General features: G+C 44.4%; 1 protein-coding gene across 1 annotated transcript; it reads right to left on the bottom strand.

Annotated features, from left to right (window-relative positions):
* Window positions 1-13,782: 13,782 nt before the first annotated feature.
* Window positions 13,783-18,777, bottom strand: LOC121879513 (tyrosine-protein kinase Yes-like). Its single transcript, XM_042386171.1, has 2 exons — window positions 17,998-18,777; window positions 13,783-13,938 (listed from the first exon to the last, which is right to left on the bottom strand). The coding sequence occupies exons 1-2, from the start codon at window positions 18,775-18,777 to the stop codon at window positions 13,783-13,785; spliced, it is 936 nt and encodes a 311-aa protein (XP_042242105.1).
* Between the last annotated feature and the right edge of the window lie 555 nt (window positions 18,778-19,332).

Genomic DNA, 19,332 nt, shown 5'->3' with positions numbered 1-19,332 from the left:
CTAACTGGGAATTTCCAAGTAGTAGAAAGGTGGGTGTTTTTCAATGTTGCAGTCAATCACAGAAAAGATTAACTACACGCTAAGTACACATTGTAAGGTAGACCATGTTGGCAGTGAGGCGAGGTGAGGCGGGTTGAGGTGGGGTGGGGCAGCGCGGGATGGGGTGGGGCAGCGCGGGTTGAGGTGGGATGCGGAGGTAGGTTAGGTTAGGTGGGGCGGGGCATAAATTAGAGAGAGAGAGAGAGAGAGAGAGAGAGAGAGAGAGAGAGAGAGAGAGAGAGAGAGAGAGAGAGACTGCTCATGTGTGTGTGTGTATGTGTGTACTAAGGGGTCACAGGAAGAGTCAGTCACCATCACTACCACTGGAATAAACTGGTTCTTGCCTCCACCACACAACTCTAGACATCACCGTGAGAATACACACACACACACTCACTCAATTTTCCAGTCTCGTAGCCAACCCCATAAGGTATCGACACCTGTTCAATTGTTCATGCTCACCACATTAACCCCAAGCAGAGCTGGATTACACCGCACTGCCCTGCCCTGCCTTGACTTCCTCTTACATCCTGGAAACATCAGGTAACAATCGATTACACTGGGTTACACCTGGCTACACTGAGTTACACTTGGCTATACCGGGTTACACTAATCTACATCGGGTTACACTAATCTACACTGAGTTATACTAGCCTACACTGGGCTACACTAGGCTACACCGGGTTACATTAATCTACACTGAGTTACAATAGGCTACACTAGGTTACACTAAGCTACACTCGGATACACTGGGTTTTCTAGACTAACACAAGGGCTTTCAACATACATTTGATTGCATCATATTGGTACCGGTTCACACTATGAAAACACTGAGTTAAACCGGTTCACACTGACTCACGAGGATAAGTCATTAAAACACGAGTAACTTCAAGTTAAGGTCACACATGATACAGGCGTGGAGTAGGCAGGTACAGGTGTGGTGTAGACAGGTACAGGTGTGGTGTAGACAGGTACAGGTGTGGTGTAGGCAGGTACAGGTGTGGTGTAGACAGGTACAGGTGTGGTGTAGGCAGGTACAGGTGTGGTGTAGGCAGGTACAGGTGTGATGTAGGCAGGTACAGGTGTGGTGTAGGCAGGTACAGGTGTGGTGTAGGCAGGTACAGGTGTGGTGTAGACAGGTACAGGTGTGGTGTAGGCAGGTCCCCCGACTCATCATCTTTCTCTCTCCCCCCATCAGTTAACATAGCCCCATCAGATAACCTAACCTAACCGAACCAATATCTAACCTAACTTAAATCTAACCTAAACCAAACCTAACTTAAATCTAACCTCACATCAATCAAACCAAACCCAACCTAACCAAAACCTAACAACCAAGTCACAATTATACTATACATACTGAATACCGTAAACACTTAAGGCCATACGTGACAAAATTCAATTAACTAAGTTTGGGTCTGTCAGTAAGTGTACACATGACTGTCAGTGACGATGTGTATGTCATTCACTGGTATTACTATTCACCAGTATGTTATTCACTAGTATCTCACCAATGAATGAAGGGAAACAAATGAATACATCATCACTGGGACGGCGCAGCACTGTGAGTACAGTAACTCGTATCTGTGCTGTAAAAATTCGAGTGAATAATTAAAGTGAATAAAACATGGAAGTGGTTCTAATAAACTAAATTGAGAAGAGAGAGAGAGAGAGAGAGAGAGAGAGAGAGAGAGAGAGAGAGAGAGAGAGATTGCGTCTGTAAGATTCAAATGAACTAAGACCTCAAATTTCAACTAAAGACAACGCAATCGAGTATAATTCACAGAGATTTCCTTTCCATGTGATTTTGTAGTTTCATGATTATATTCCCATTAGAAAAGTCAGTTAACTCGCTCGTACTGACAAACAGACGGTCACTGGGAACATTAAAATCCCATTCCATAATCGTAGCGAGGCATAAAAAAAAAGAAGATTTATTATATTGCCACTACAGAGTACGTTAGGCGGAGTCATGGTACGCCCTCCTGTCTCTACGTGTCGAAATTGTCAAAAATATGTAGAGTGTTGGAAGCGAAATTGAGGCTTTCATTTTTATAGGTTGGCGAGTGTGGTGTTGCCTTCAAGACGGGGGGAGAGTGGACCGCCGCCCATGTACCGCGGTTCGCTATAGTTACAGTTGGGGTAAGTGAGTAAGTGGTGCGAGTGAGTGAGTAGATAAATGGTTGAATGAGCGAATGAGTAAGTAGATGGGTGGGTGGGTGGGTGGATGAGTGAGTGGGCTGCTAACTCTACCGTCACAATGCCTCGACATGCACCAAAATTACCACGGCGGACTGATTACGGGTTCGTCTTTTGCCTCAAGTAAGAAAAATAATGTTGGGTTCTCTGACGCAATGAGTATGTTCGGTATCAAGTATGTAGAAAATATGAAGCAATGTCTGCGTCAGCCTAATAACATAACATAATAACAATGGTAATTAACTGATACAAAACTTAGTAATCAGGGTGTAGGTAATATTAAATAATGATAGCATAAAACTCTCTACTGTTCTCTGATAGTGTGCCAAGTACAGTGTGTGTGTGTGAGTGGTTGTATATAATGAGCGGCAGTGTGCCAAGTACAGTGTGGTGGTGTACAATGTATTACAACAGATATATACTACAGACCAGTTCTAACATCAAGGCTGGTAATGTTTAACTAACTAACTAGAATCAGCTACTGTACATTTGGTGAGAGAAGAAAACGTCAGACTTTTCCACTTAAAACAAGAACGAGGATGACAAATAAGGAAGACGGTGTGTCACTCCATCAGTGACCCGCCGCAGCTCAATGACCAACCCGGTAGGCGAGTGTTACCTCCTGGTCAGGTATTAATCTCCCACAGTCGGGGAACAGTACCTTCTCGCCACTACAACGAATGTTATCTAAAACCTCCACTTTCTTCGCTCTAGTTTAAGTTAAGTGATGAATGTGTCGGGGCACTGGTGTGTGTGTGTGGGTCACTAGTGAGGGGTACTTATGACCGTGGGTGTGGTAGCCAGATGCAAGACTTGGCCACTGGTGTTACACACGTGGGCGTCCGGGTCATGCACCCACCTCACACTCAGCCACAACTGTTCAGGACGGACGGACGGACGGACGGACACACACACACACACACACTACAGACGTGGTTCCTCCCTCTAAGTTACACAACCCCCCCACAAAAAAAAAAACTCCACGACAACAGAAGACCCACAATAATGTTCACGAAGGTGGTGTCATCGTCATCAGGAGTCATCAGGGACGAAACAACTAAGGGCATTATGGGCATACTAACCCCCTAACTAAAATTCTTGCCGCGTTGGCTAGTGGTCACATCAAGGTGCCAAGGGGGCTGGCACTCGGTCGCTCTCTCCCAATACCTGCCCAAGAGATTCGGTCTTTAACCTCCGTCTTTAAACAATCCGGATATAGGTACCGGATACCAATTCAGTACCTATATCACCCTAATACCTCAAAGATCAGGAATACCAACAGTGTTAACTTCCACAGTCCAGCGAGTAACTAACTGGTAAACCCTCTCCCTCAGGTGCACAAAAACAACAACAGAGCGACTTTAATGGTTTAATGATATCGAAGGTTCCGTCCGGGTATTCCCCTAGTGTGGTTCTTGCGTGTCATGCGGTAAAAGTTGATCAAGAGTACCACACAGTATCGGGCGACTGGAGGTAGGGCAAGGGGAGGTGCGTAGGGTGCGTGGGTGGGGGCAAGGGGGGTGCGTAGGGTGGGGCAAGGGGTTGGAAAAAGGAATGGCGGGGAGAGGCGAGGGAGGTTATGGAACAAAAAGGAGGGGCAAAGAGGAGGGACGAGGGACGGGCAAGGGGAGGAACAAAGGGAAGGAAATGAGCAAAGGGGAGACGAGAGGGAGGTGAGGAGAAGGGCGAGAAGAAGCAGAAGGTGGGCCAATGAAAGGAGAAGGAAGAGAGGATAAAGGGATAGGGAGGGACTAGGAAGGAAGGAAGGAAGGAAGGAAGGAAGGAAGGAAGGAAGGAAGGAAGGAAGGAAGGAAGGAAGGAAGGAAGGAAGGAAAGGAAAGGAAAGGAAAGGAAGACCAGATCACAATAAAAACTTTTGGCTGTATATAAAAAAAATCACAAAGAAACGAAGGTAAATTGAGGAGGTAAACACAATCCAAGGGCAAGACTGTGAATGGTGAGAGGGGAGTGTTTGGGGTGGGGAGGGGTGTTTGGGGAGGGAGGGAGGATTTACAAACGAGACAGAACAGAAACCTTCATTGGTTAAAACTTGTACAGCGGGAATGTGACTCCGACAGCTGGATCAGGTTTGTGGCGGAGTTAGTCACGTGGATGGATCAGGTTTGGGGGTGGAGTGTGGTGGAGCAAGTTACGTGGATGGATTAGGTTGGGGTGGTGTGTGATGGAGTAAGTTACGTGGATGGATTAGGTTTGTGGGTGGAGTGTGGTGGAATAAGTTACATGGATGGATTAGGTTGGGGTGGTGTGTGATGGAGTAACTCATTTGGATGACTCAAGCAGGATGGAGTAAGAATGACAAAAAAAAGGACTTCCTTTTAGACATCCTTGTTTCAGATAAAGGATTTAAGCCATCAATTAAACACCTCTGCTTCTGGTATTGACGTCGGCCATTTCCCCCATTGACTTCCTTGTACTCCAGCGAATATGGGAACAAAATAAACAACACTGCAGCCACCAGAAGCCAACGTAATAACAATGTACACATTAAGATACTGAGAGTATTTCTTTTATAAAACATGAGACGTGTAAGAACCTTGGTACACTGATTCACGCTTCCCACCAAGACAAGACAAACGTAACCTAACCTAACCCAACGTAACGTAACCTAACTGTGGTTGAACTCCCCTGGGCGTTTCAGTTTTTGAGACGTTCAGGTAGGCTATAATTAGACTGTACAAATGTTGAGGTATGTTATTCCCGGGATCTGATGAAAGATTAAAGGTGTATGTATCAACGTTCGGTACATACACGCTCGTCTAAATAATAATAATAGTTGCCCTCGTGTAATGAGGATGGCCGGCCCAAGAGCCACCAAGACCAACACAACAACCACACCCTGAGTTAACGAGCTGCATGACCCAGTGTCAAGGAAGAGTTCGAGAAGACCCGAACAACTCGCCAACTGCACTGGCTAACCATTATCCCGGAATACGATACCCAAATCGATTTATATCCAGGGCCAGTATCCACAAAACTTTTAAGTGCTAACAAACAGCTGTTAAGGTTGACAATTTCCTGTTAAGCACTAATAGTACATATCCAAAACTTTTAAGGGCCTTAATAGTATTGTCAAGTTAAAAGGCCCTTGGAGAAGCACAAGTTGGCCAATCAATGATTCCCAATATGGCTTCACAAGCGGGCGATCATGTCTAATTAATCTATCAACATTATTTTCAGCTGTTTTCGAATCAGTGGACGGATGGCACGACTATGGTGTGGTATATCTCGACTTCAGCAAAGCCTTCGGCAGAGTCCCCCACGAAAGACTAATAAGAAAAGTGGAGGCTCATGGCAAAGGAGGAGATATTTTAAAATGGATTAGGGCGTGGTTACAGGACAGAAAACAACGAGTGAGCATTAACGGCACGAAATCCGATTGGAATAACGTCACTAGTGGAGTACCCCAAGGCTCAGTACTTGGACCATTATTATTTATTATATACATAGACGACATAGATATAGGCGGAGACAGCAACATAAGTAAATTTTCTGATGACACTAAAATAGGGCGTGGAATTAAATCTGACGAGGACTCCCAAAAACTACAGAGAAACCAGATGAACAACGATGTTATAGAGAAATCTGACAGAAAGATTTAGGAGTAATGATAAGTGGAACTCTGAAGCCAAGTAAACAATGTGTATTTGCTCGAAACAAGGCTAATAAAGTACTTGGGTTCATACAAAGGAGTGTTGGTTACAAGACTAGCGAGGTCATCCTAAAACTATATCTCGCGCTTGTGAGACCTCACTTGGATTACGCAGTTCAATTCTGGTCACCGTATTACAGAATGGATATAGAATCCCTAGAAAGAATTTAGAGGAGAATGATAAGACTAATCAAGGGCATTAGGAACCTTGAGTAGATACAGGTTTAAGCATCTTAATTTGCACTCCCTCGAGAGACGTTGAGTGAGGGACGATAGGATCGAGGTGTATAAATGGAAGTCAGGGCTAAACAAAGGGGACATTACAAAGGTACTCAAACTATCTAACCAGGAGCGAAATTGTAACAATGGTTTTAAATAAAACAAATTTAGATTTAGGCGCGAAATAGGTAAACATTGGTTTGGAAATAAAGTAGTGGATGAATGGAACAAGTTACCAAACATCATCACTAACTCGAATACGCTGGATAGCTTCAAACATAGGTTGGATGAATATATGAGCGATAGGAGTTGGCTGTAATGGGACTGCCCAGTATGGACCAATAGGCCCGCTGCAGTTTCCTCCATTCTTATGTTCTTATGTGCACGTTTAATTCCCGTAATAGTCGTCTGTGAGGTGATACCCTGGCGAACTAACAACAACATCAGCGGCGACAACGCATTTATCGGGAAAGGAGAGATATATTTAATGAATATAGTGTGTATATATTGAATATAGTGTGTATATATTGCCACTGACCTCACCACACCAGGAAACACAGCATTGACTCTTATGGTGATTTCCAGCCATGCCCTCTGTTTGTCTTTATTATTCAGGAAAGGCCATTCAATATTAACTATTTATCTTCAATGGCCTCCACCACTAATAAAGTCTGGTCTGCTGTCCAGTTGAGCTTCCTTTTCTCTTGTGGGGTTCAGGCTTCCATTTCCGTGATGTTCATCATGTCCGCTCCTCAATACCACGTATTTGAGTGTTTGTTTACAAACAGCACGGCAAGGCCAAGCCACTGATCACTATCCTTGGTTAATATATGCTCCTTCAAACTGCGCTGTTTAGCGGCACTTAACAAAACTGTTTGTGCGGTAAAAGTTTGCTGGTTAAGCTTTGTGTATACACTTTTAATTTTTACTGCTAGTTAACAGAACTATTTTGTCATTAGCAGAAAAGTTTGGGTGTATACCGGCCCAAGTTCCCAATTACTGCTGGGTAGAGAGGCAATTGGCGTAAAGAAACTGACAATTACACACACACAGTCTCATTTATCCCTGTCAGTGCTATAAGGCGAGGGTTGGGGATAAATAGTCGTACTAGCTCCTGGTGAGACTATAACACACACTCACAATATCTCAATAGAACTAATAAACTTCTTGCGGTAAAGAGATGTATATTCATTTACTGGCCTTCCTCACCATTCGACAACTCGACCTCACACCAACAAACTATGAAACTCACATTACCATCAGCATAGATCAAGTCAAGCCACTGAAACTTGCACGTGCTTTACCAGAGACAAAAATAAATAAATTAATAAAATAAACAAATAAAATTAAACCTTCATTCCAATACGACAAAAACACATAACGATTTAAAGCATTTAATAACGTCGTGTGTGTGTGTGTGTGTGTGTGTGTGTGTGTGTGTGTGTGAAAACTGGTGCAAGATTGCTACCGTATGACAACCAGCAGCAGACTCCATTCTTACCTCACCCCAAACGTAAGTGTTCAGGTATCCTATTCTGAAAAATCCAAGTATTATTTCATGCAATACTTGTGTACCTGCCAGCTACCGCGACCACTTATCGAGACTGGGGGAACTCATATGGCCTCCTTGGGTTAAATTAGGATAGTTTAGCTTAGGATAGAATAGTCCAGGTTAGGTTAGGTTAAGGTAAGCTACGAGACATAAAGAAAAACACACACACTACCAACTGAAGCTCACTACGCGGATACAAATATTTGCAGGCTGTTGTTTCAGGATGTAATCACGGCATCCACAAATCGTGAATGCATCGACCTTGAGGAAAAATGAACACCCTCGAGTTGACGTCAAAGAGGGGGCGGGTCAGTACCTATTACGCGGTGATTTGACCCGCTCTCTCATCTGCTGAAAGTCAACACCTTTACTTGTGACCTCCAGCGAGCCAGGTAAGAGGCAGGATCCAATTCCATCAAGGAGGCAACAGAGACATATTTTGTTTGAAATTATTCCTTTAAAACAACACGAGTTATCATCATCATTATTATTATTATTATCATTAAATTTATCATTAAATTTATCATTTTTTATTATCATTCATTAATTCAATTTTTATTTTATGTGTGATTTTATTGATTTATTATATATACGTATTTTACTGCTTGTGGAGCGAGTGGTGAAGAGGTGGAGATAGTGGTGGAGGAGGTGGTGAAGAACGAGTTGGAGGAGAGAGAATGGTGGAGGAGGAGGTGGTAGAGAAAGTGGTGAAAGACGTGGAGAGAGTTATGAAAGAGGTGGTAGAGAAAGTGGTGAAAGGTGGAGAGAGTGATGAAAGAGGAGGTGGTAGAGAAAGTGGTGAAGGAAGAGAGAGAGAGAGAGAGAGAGAGAGAGAGAGAGAGAGTTGAAGGTAGTGGTAGGGGAGGGGGAGGGGTTGAGAGCGACTCACCACCTGTACACTACGCAGGTAAACTTACCACTCCACCCCACCACCAATGTGCCAAACACTCCTGATTGAGTTGGTGGCCTCGACTCACCATGGTGTCCTATTAATTATGCACAATACATGAGTTCGCGAGGCTGAGTTAACTGTGGTGGTCTAAATACCTTCGAGGCGACAACAGGTTAACTTATCAATAACGCCATTTTTTGTCTTCTTTTTCACCATTAACATTATGCATTTCATTTTAATCATCACATAATTATAGCCACGGAAAAGAATCTCCCTAGGTTTCTTTACGAAGTAGTTAAGGAAATTTTATTAGAGTTATCAGTAACGGTTATTGTTGTTTACGAGTTTATATCAAATGGTCTTTGTAGCTGAAGCATAGAAACATCAAAGTAAGTCGTAGATTCTTGAAGATCTTTGTACATTGTCTTTACCTATAGGCGGGGATATACAAGGTGCTTCTAGATCAGTCTGACTGTGACACACACACACACACACACACACACACACACACGCACACGCACACACACACACACACACACACCTATCATTAGTACACAGCCAGCAGCGGGGCCTGGTTACGTAAAGTGGTAAAGGGCCACTTACCTGGCCTTCATCACGACCCTCACATCTGCCAAAACCTTACCTGAAACAAAACAAAAAAGTAAATTGGTATTTCACAAAATAAAAACTTTATATAACCTTTAATAAAAATACATAATTACAAAAATAAACAATAAAACCGTCACACTTACCAATAATTCTGGGAGGTCTTCATTTGACTGAATCCATATGGAAGAAAATACACAAGCTATGACTTGACCTAAAGATTAACCACCCTACATTAACACAACTTAACCTCCCCAAAGAAGCGTTGGAGTGGAATAAGATGGCATGTCTAATATTCAGGTGAAATAAGCTGCGGTGTCTAATCTTCAGATGGAATAAGATGGCGTCTCTAATCTTCAGGTGGAATAAGCTGACGTGCCCAATCTTCAGGTGAAATAAGCTGGGGTGTCTAATCTCCAGGTGAAATAAGCTGGGGTGTCTAATCTCCAGGTGATCATTATCCGTAAATAATTCGCTCAATATTACTTTGACATTTTCTCAACATACTTGTACACAATCACTTCACATTCTTCCCGCCTGTTGTTGTTCATTAATCATTCTAACAGCGCCCCAAGTCTACCTACACCAGCCAGCACTGTGCTAATCTATCTCCACCACCACTACAGTTCTCCAGCACACGATGGAGTAAACAAACCTAATAAAACCTAACTAACCTAACCAAACCTAAACAAAAAAATTAACTAAACCTGATTAAACCAAACCAAACCGAACCAAACTAAACCAAACCGAACCAAACCAAACCGAACCAAACTAAACCAAACCAAGCACACCTAACCTAACCAAATCAAACCTAACCAAATCAAACCTAACCAAACAAAACCTAACTAAACCAAACCTGACCTCCCCATAGTCTCTGCGCCATGTTTCTCAGTCAACGCCTTACTACATCTAGAGAGCATCATCAACTTGGACAAAACGTATAACCAAACCCTCTAATCTAACACTAACCTAACCTAACACCTTTATCCAACCAATGTTTATGTTTCTTTTAATAATGCCAATTATATCTGGCTAGCTAAGTGTGACTGCCAAGACGAGTTAAAATTCCCCACCGATAAACCCGCGACACTGGGTTTACTAAGCAAGTGATGAGTAGTTATGAGAAGAGCCACGTGAAACTGAGTAGTGGATGAATGGAACAAGTTACCAAATATCATCATTAACTCGAATACGCTGAATAGCTTCAAACATAGGTCGGATGCTTATATGAGCAATAGGGGTTGGGTGTAAACGGGACTGCCCAGTATGGACCAATAGGCCCGCTGCAGTTTCCTCCATTCTTATGTTAACCACAAGTCACCTGCGGTCAGTGAGGACAGGTGACAGGTAGATAGATGTTCCACTTTTTTCGAGACAGATGAATCCAGTGAGGGTTTTTATAGCGACAAAAACCAAACATCCCAAACCAGATGACGTCAATTCAGGTCTCACTGAATTGACGTCATCTGGGTGGACTTGGATTCCAATTAGAGGGAGGGTGGGTTAGGAAAGGTGGGGTAGGTACGGTGGGGTAGGTTAGGTAAGGTGGCCAGCGCCCCTAAAACAGCCTTGTTATCTAATATACTATTAGTGTTTTTTGTTTATCTTCTTGTCTTCATCACAAATTGTCTAAAGTTGTTAATCAGTAATTTGTATTTTAACATCGCACCACGATCAATAACACATCACGTTAAATTGTCATCCATAAAATTTACAATGAAAGACAAAGGTCACTGTTAGGCCAAGATACTTAAGGTTTACATCATTGTAATTTATCATTATACCTAATAGAGAAGGTTATTCATTGGTCAACTCTGACCAATCAACACAACGTGGATATCTCACATGAACAAGATAATCCAACAGCAGTTATTACAGTTATTGCCAATTTGTGCCCACCTGGTGAGACAGAACACAATGGTCACCTGTCGCACCTGAGTAAGCATGTTGTTCCACCTGTTCCTCCTCCTCCTGCAGCAGGGAAGATCACAACCCATATCTTGAATAAAGGCCAAGTGTCGTCCCAAAGTAACCTGCTCCTCCACACGTGTAAACCATTCCACCACAACACACACACACGCACTTGGAGGACCTCATGGCTACTCGATCCACCACTCATACTTCACTGTCTTCCCAACACTGCCTCCACCTCCCTCCTGACGCAAGCATCACCCTCAAGAACCTGACTCTGGAGTTCAAGCTGGTGATAGGAGTGTTGAAGGGCGGGGAGGAGGGGGACTAGGAGACGGAGGGTTTAAACTAGACCAAAAACTGGGTCCTGGACGACTAAGTGGGGGGTCCCTGGCAGACTGACCGGCCACTTCTTCATACGTCTAAGTTTCATGATCACGTAATGATAGACATCCTCAATTTGTTTCACTTTAATATTCATCACACTAACGCTAACTTAACCTAACCTAATCACTCGAACACTAACCTAACCTGACACGAACGTAACTTAACCCGACACGAACGTAACTTAACCCGACACGAACGTAACTTAACCCAACCTAACCTATCGCGAACTTAACCTAATCACCCTAACACTAACCTAACAACGCTAACTTAACCTAATCTAACACGAACGTAACTTAACCAAACCAACGCAAATTTAATCTACACTAACTTAATCTAATTTACACCAACCTAATCTACACTAACCTAACCCAACACCAACTTAACGTAACCTAACACTAACTCCTCCAGGTAATGTTAAGGTGTTTATCATCAAGTGATATAAGCAGGGGGGGTAATCTCCTGGCAACACGGACACTGCATGAATCGGCCAGGCCGTAGAAGGGAGATAATTGTTGCATAACGCTGTACCATTGGCGGGCTTCCAACCAGTGTCTTTAAGATTCAGTAAAGCAAGGTGGGTATTGTAATGAGGCCACGTAGATGTCTGTGGTGTGGAAGGAAGGAAGGGCTGATGATGAATGTAGAAGGGAAGGAGGGGAGGGGAGGGAGCAGGGCCGTCCCTAGGAGGGTGCGGGGCCCGGGGCAACTCAGCCACTGCGGGGCCCCAGATTATGCGGTCAGAGGAACCCACCTCCACCAACCCCCATGGGACTGTCGCTATGGATGGTAAGGTCACGGTTGCGATGGTGGCGTAAGCCGTCAGGTCATATTAACCAGTCAACAGGTAATGTGTCCGAGGTCACTGGGTCTAGTGCTGGGCCCCGCGGGGCCCCGGGCGGTCGCCCCTGTTCGCCCCCCCCCCCCCTCTAAGGGATGGGCCTGGGAGGGAGGCCCATGGCAAGACTAACTACCACATAAGCCAGGTGTGGTGGTGGGTGCGGCCAGCCCTCACGACATTACAGGTGTAGCTCGATAAACAATAGTGACTCAATATACAGGTGTAACTCGCTATACAGGCGTAACTCGCTATACAGGCGTAACTCGCTATACAGGCGTAACTCGCTATACAGGCGTAACTCGCTATACAGGCGTAACTCGCTATACAGGTATAACTCGCTATACAGGTGTAATTCGCTAAACTGGTTTAACTCGCTGAACAGGTTTAACTCGCTATACAGGTATAACTCGCTAAACAGGTGCAACTCGCTAAACAGGTGTTATTTCCCTCCCCCAACACCTCCCACAAGTCAGGTACAGACACACACACACACAGTTCCTCTACCACCACATAAAACGGTTCCATGACAAAACCCCAACGGGGTTGTCATTTATCAACACTAACCTAACCTAAACATAAAAGTGTTTTATTTTATATTTTATATATGAGACTGGGGTTTTGTCTGTTGGGGTTTTATCCGGTCACCCATAAAACACCCTTTACCCTAACTACGTATTACCACCATTACTGTCCTGTCGCGTTTTGCCAACACATTTTGACGGGGATTACCACTGCCGACACACGGGCACCGATCTCTCTCCCTCATCCCTGCGGCGCTAGCTCCAGCAACAGAAGGCGTCACCTATTAGCTAATAAATGTTGTGTATAAAAGACACACATCCTCACCGAGTCTTGTCTGTTATCACTTCCGTTCAAGCAGTTGGTGGGGCTAATGTCAGTGGTTAAGATTTTTAAGAAAATTCGTCCCTACATTCAAGAGTTTTCACGTTCTGAGGAAGGGTAAGCCACGGGGAGGGAGGCAGTGAGGGTGCTTTCATTATAAGCCAGGAACGTGTTGGGATGGTATGAATGTGTAGGACATAAGATAACTACTTTCGGTAACAAGTTTGGCAAAGTTACCTTAACCTGTTTCTTTTTTTATTGGGTTCAGAAACAAAGACGAGTGACCTAGCTGAACGCCCTGCCAACGCCCCGAGTCCTGTCTTGGCGTAGGTAAAAAAAAAAAAAAAAACCACGCGCATTTCCCTCTCCACCCAACTCTATGCACCTGATCAAACGCTGCCCACCTCACCCTTCACGAGAAAGGTCAGTTTTTTTCACCCCTAGTCGACGTAACTGGCAACACTAGGCGAGAATCAGTGTTGCCACACACCCCGTCGACACAACCACAGGTAATGCAATAATTCGACTTCCACTTGTCTACCCAACATAGCATCTCTGGGTTTTGGGGTCTTGAAGCATGAGGGAGGGAGCGAGCGAGCAGTGACCTTATCCAAATACATGAGACCTTACACAGCACATTCTCGTGTCTGACAGCCACCAACAATGACCATGACATCAGTTGCCTCCTCTTGTTGACGCAGTTGTGCCGTCTTACGTCTCATCTCTTGAGTAGAAACATGAGAATTGGAGTCTTTTATTCCTTGAAATATAAACTTTTCCTGCTAATTGTAATCCACAACATTACTTACTATGGAAAATCTCAAACCTTTACGACAGTTTCTTAAGGCTTGACATATTACGTATCCATGCTATTTAAGACTATAGCTACAAAATAATCTTATAATATACATCTTTGCTCGCTAAAAAAAAATCTAGCTGAAGTGTCACAAAATTGTAAAAAAAAACCCTGCTGATTTGAATATATTTGCAACAGGAAAATAAATCCCACAACAAATTCAAAACAACAATAAATTTAAATAAATAGAAGTCATCTGAACATTAAACACAACAAATTTATTTTTACCTGAAGATTAACCACCCTAACGTTACCTAGAGGGGGTTACGGTAAGAAAGGTGTTTGGGTGATTAATCTTCAGGTGAAAAAGAGAGGGGTGTCTAGTCTTCAGATGACATCCCAAAACCACCATCTATGGCTTTGTGAGTACGATGGCGCAACTGGAAGCCTGAAAACACCACACCACACCAGCGCTCCCCCACCCACAGGCAGTCAACCACCACACCAGCGTTGTCCCACCCACAGGCAGTCAACCACCACACCAGCGTTGCCCCACCCACAGGCAGTCAACCACCACACCAGCGTTGCCCCACCCACAGGCAGTCAACCACCACACCAGCGTTGCCCCACCCACAGGCAGTCAACCATCACACCACCCACCCACAGGCAGTCAACCACCACACCAGCGTTGCCCACCCACAGGCAGTCAACCCCATCACACCAGGGTTGCCCCACCCACAGGCAGTCAACCACCACACCAGCGTTGCCCCACCCACAGGCAGTCAACCCCATCACACCAGCGTTGCCCCACCACAGGCAGTCAACCCCATCACACCAGCGTTGCCCCACCCACAGGCAGTCAACCACCACACCAGCGTTGCCCCACCCACAGCCAGTCAACCCCATCACACCAGCGTTGCCCCACCCACAGGCAGTCAACCACCACACCAGCGTTGCCCCACCCACAGGCAGTCAACCCCATCACACCAGCGTTGCCCCACCCACAGGCAGTCAACCACCACACCAGCGTTGCCCCACCCACAGGCAGTCAACCACCACACCAGCGCGTTGCCCCACCCACAGACAGTCAACCACCACACCAGCGTTGCCCCACCCACAGGCAGTCAACCACCACACCAGCATTGCCCCACCCACAGGCAGTCAACCACCACACCAGCGTTGCCCCACCCACAGGCAGTCAACCACCACACCAGCGTTGCCCAACCCACAGGCAGTCAACCATCACACCAGCGTTGCCCACCCACAGGCAGTCAACCACCACACCAGCGTTGTCCCACCCACAGGCAGTCAACCACCACACCAGCGTTGCCCCACCCACAGGCAGTCAACCATCACACCAGCGTTGCCCCACCCACAGGCAGACGACAACTTCACCAGCTTTACCCTGCCATCAACACCACCACTGACGCCCGAACACCACCATCGCTGACACGACTAAACGACTTCCACTCTCTACCTCGCCGCCCGCAGTACACCTGGAAAACTAGACGAATTCGTGAGGTCATAAACACGAAGAGGGTCACTGTCATCGGGAGAGGGTCGGTAAGGCGTTGTTGTCATCACGTTACCCCCACCACCACTCTGCTCTACTTACTGTGTGTGTGTGTGTGTGTGTGTGTAGATCACTGGCAAACAGGGAAAAAAACACACTTGCTATGTTTGTTTTTTAATAAGTGAGAGACAGAGTTAGGTTCCACTTCAGACAGACAGACATACCAGATTTTATCACCAAGATACTTAAATCGCTCCATCGTGAAACTTACTTCGATAACTGACACAATTAAAAACACTACAAGATGAATTCCGTGGATATGGCCAACGGGAGAATTTCACCCAGCATATACACTAAAAGTTGCTGCACCAAAGATCATTAGTTGAACACCGGCCAACATCTGCACCCGGGACGAATTGGGACTTAATTGGCCTCACTTCTTCCAAAACCCGCTAACACAACATGACTTCTGCCCACACTGATGATATTGTCTGAGAAAGGATTTATGAGGTCATATTTGCCCTTCGGCGTCTCGATGACTGCTTCCTTGAGCTGTCACAATTAGTAAGATTTTGCCTATTTTCACTGGAGACATCATTGTGGAGGAGCTTACAATGGTGATGATGTTGAGAGAGAGAGAGAGAGAGATTATTATTTATTCAGCATTGAGTTGAGGTTCTGTGCTACATATAACACCACCCATCATCACTGCATATAACACCATCCTTCATCACTACATATAACACCATCCATCATCACTACATATAACACCATCCATCATCACTACATATAACACCATCCATCATCACTACATATAACACCATCCATCACTACATAACACCATCCATCATCACTACATATAACACCATCCATCATCACTACATATAACACCACCCATCATCACTACATATAACACCACCCATCATCACTACATATAACACCATCCATCATCACCACATATAACACCATCCATCATCACTACATATAACACCATCCATCTCACTACATATAACCCCATCCATCTTCACTACATATAACCATCCATCATCACTACATATAACACATCCATCATCACTACATATAACACCATCCATCATCACTACATATAACACCATCCATCATCACTACATATAACACATCCCTCATCACTACATATAACACCATCATCATCACTACATATAACACCATCCATCATCACTACATATAACACCATCCATCACTACATATAACACCATCCATCATCACTACATATAACACCACCCATCATCACTACATATAACACCATCCATCATCACTACATATAACACCATCCATCATCACTACATATAACACCATCCATCATCACTCCATATACCACCATCATCATCACTCCATATAACACCATCCATCATCACTACATATAACAACGTCCATCATCACTACATAACATCCATCATCACTACATATAACACCATCCATCATCACTCATAAACACCACCCATCATCCATCATCACAACATATAACACCATCCATCATCACTACATATAACACCATCCATCATCACTACAGATCGGTAAAGTAGTTTCCGAGATTCTCGTGCGGACACACACACAGACATACTTCTTTGTTTTATATAGATAGATGCAATTATACAGTAGCTAAAACAACTATCTGTGCATACTTTGTGGGAAACTATGAGACCATGGACGATAAGTTTTGGTATATGAGGGCTGTCACTAGTAGCACGTAAAATTTCGGAGCATATCGACCCCCACCTGCACAGATAGTTGTTTTAGCGACTGTACCTTATAATGTGTGTGTGTAAGATATTGATATTGAAACAGTTTATTTAGCCAGAAGAACACAGATACAGAGTCGATTAAAAAAATCACAATATTAACATGGCTGAGCCAGTTAAGAGCCTGACCTGCCCCTGATATATACTGTACATTTATCTCAAGGAAGTATTATGTAACATTTAGTATCATCTGGAATAGTTCATATAGCATGGTGGTAATAACAACATGTTACCACGGTTATCACTTCGATATTTATTTTATTTTTATTTTTTTACATTTATATTATAAGTATATACATAATTTAGAGGAAATTTAAAAAAAAAACTAAATGTGGAAAGGGAGGGAAGCAGTATAACATGGGTAAGGTGGAACAAGAGGACAGAGCTGTCAGGATTATGTCTAGTTTGCAAACATATTTTTTGCAATGGTAATTTCTTATCTATCTACATAATAAACGGTTTTGGCGGTACAATAAAAGCGGGTATATAAAGTTGGTATTACAAGATACTGTATATTAATACCTAGACAAAAGATATTTTTTAAGAGATGGTGTGTGTTTGGATTTGGGTTTTACAGTTTGGGTGAAGAATAAACTTAACAGAGCACTTATAAGGAGCTTGAACTTCATAAGAGAGACGCCACTCAGTTGACCTGATACAGTGAGACCAGGTACTGGGTGGGTCGTGGCATAGGTGGGAGTATAAACCGGGGCTGAGGCATAACCACTTGGATGGGGTGTTGCGTGACGTTTACTTGGTTGTGGCGAAGGAGTCCCCGGAGACGATGAAGAAGGCTCGGCAGAGATATGCGGTGATAAGGGTTGTACTCCGTGGCTTGGAGGGCGAGGGCAAACACGTCTGGGTGGTAGCCGGGTGCCTTGACGGCCAACTTGGACAATAAAACCCCATAGGAGTATGTGTCCGAGGCCCTGGTGCTCTCTTGGCCCAGACACACCTCGGGGGCCATCCAGGGGAATTTGTTGGGATCACTGTTACACCTAATGTTCTCGTGTGAGTAACAGGCCAAACCCACGTCAATAATACTGACTTGTGGGTTGGATGGTGACCCGTGGACGAGGATGTTGTCTCTCTTTAGGTCATTGTGGATGAGACCAGATCGGTGAAAGTCTTCAAGCTGCTCCCCGATCCGCAGACCCACCTCTATCAAGTTGTATCGAGTCTCCCGCTCGTCATGTAGCTGGTTTAAGATGTCTTCCAAGGTGACGAGGCCCTTGAACTCTTGCAGAATAGCTGGTGGATCATTACAGAAGCCGGTGACCCTTGGTGCTCCACCGGCCCCGTCGAGACGAAACAAGGCTTCAGTTTCTTGCCAAAAACTTCTTACAGCATGAGACTTATGGGCAACCTTCAGGACTGCCGTCTCCCCACCCCACCGAACTAAGTAGGCTGTGCCATGTGTTCCTGTCCCTAAAACGCAAATGTTGTTTTGAACCAGATTCTCCACCTCGTCCCAGTACAGATCGCGCACAGCTTCCATGTTAATATTTTGGCCGATCACTTCCCAAGTACCCATGGACCTCAACTCAAAATTTGGGGTTGAACGAATATAATACCTGTTTAGTTAGGTTGGAATTTGTGAGTGTGTGTTATAGTGATGTAGGGCTTGTGTTGTAGTGAACATGTAGTACTGGCGATGTAGTGAACATGTAGTACTAGTGTTGTAGTGAACATGTAGTACTAGTGTTGTAGTGAACATGTATTACTAGTATGTATGTGTGTATGTATGTATGTATGTATGTATGTATGTATGTATGTGTGTGTGTGTATGTATGTATGTATGTATGTATGTATGTGTGTATGTATGTGTGTATGTATGTATGTGTGTGTGTGTATGTATGTATGTATGTATTAAGGTGCCGCCCTTGGCTTTAGTGGATGTGTTTTCAGGCGTGGATGATGAGCGGTCTAGTGTGTGTGTGTGTGTGGTCACCTAACTCATTATTATCACCACCACCACCACATCCCTCATTCAACACAACCGGAGGAAGAAAACACAAAAAACTCCGAAAAACAGAAAGAAAAAAAACAGAAAAAAATCTCATACCGTCACACCATCCCCAGGACAGGC

This window comes from Homarus americanus, unplaced genomic scaffold (genome assembly GCF_018991925.1).
Source record: "Homarus americanus isolate GMGI-L3 unplaced genomic scaffold, GMGI_Hamer_2.0 scaffold32340, whole genome shotgun sequence".
NCBI classification, from domain to species: Eukaryota; Metazoa; Arthropoda; class Malacostraca; order Decapoda; family Nephropidae; genus Homarus; species Homarus americanus.
The sequence above is the reverse complement of the archived record's forward strand: the minus strand, read 5'-3'. Positions and strand labels throughout refer to the sequence as shown.

What these genes read in the sequence shown, in the direction of transcription:
- LOC121879513 (XM_042386171.1), bottom strand. Translation starts at nt 18,777, where the DNA reads ATGGGTACTTGGGAAGTGATCGGCCAAAATATTAACATGGAAGCTGTG. An exon ending in GACTCCTTCGCCACAACCAA is followed by an intron (nt 13,939 to 17,997) that starts GTAAACGTCACG and finishes GATTACAATTAG; the next exon opens with CAGGAAAAGTTTATATTTCA.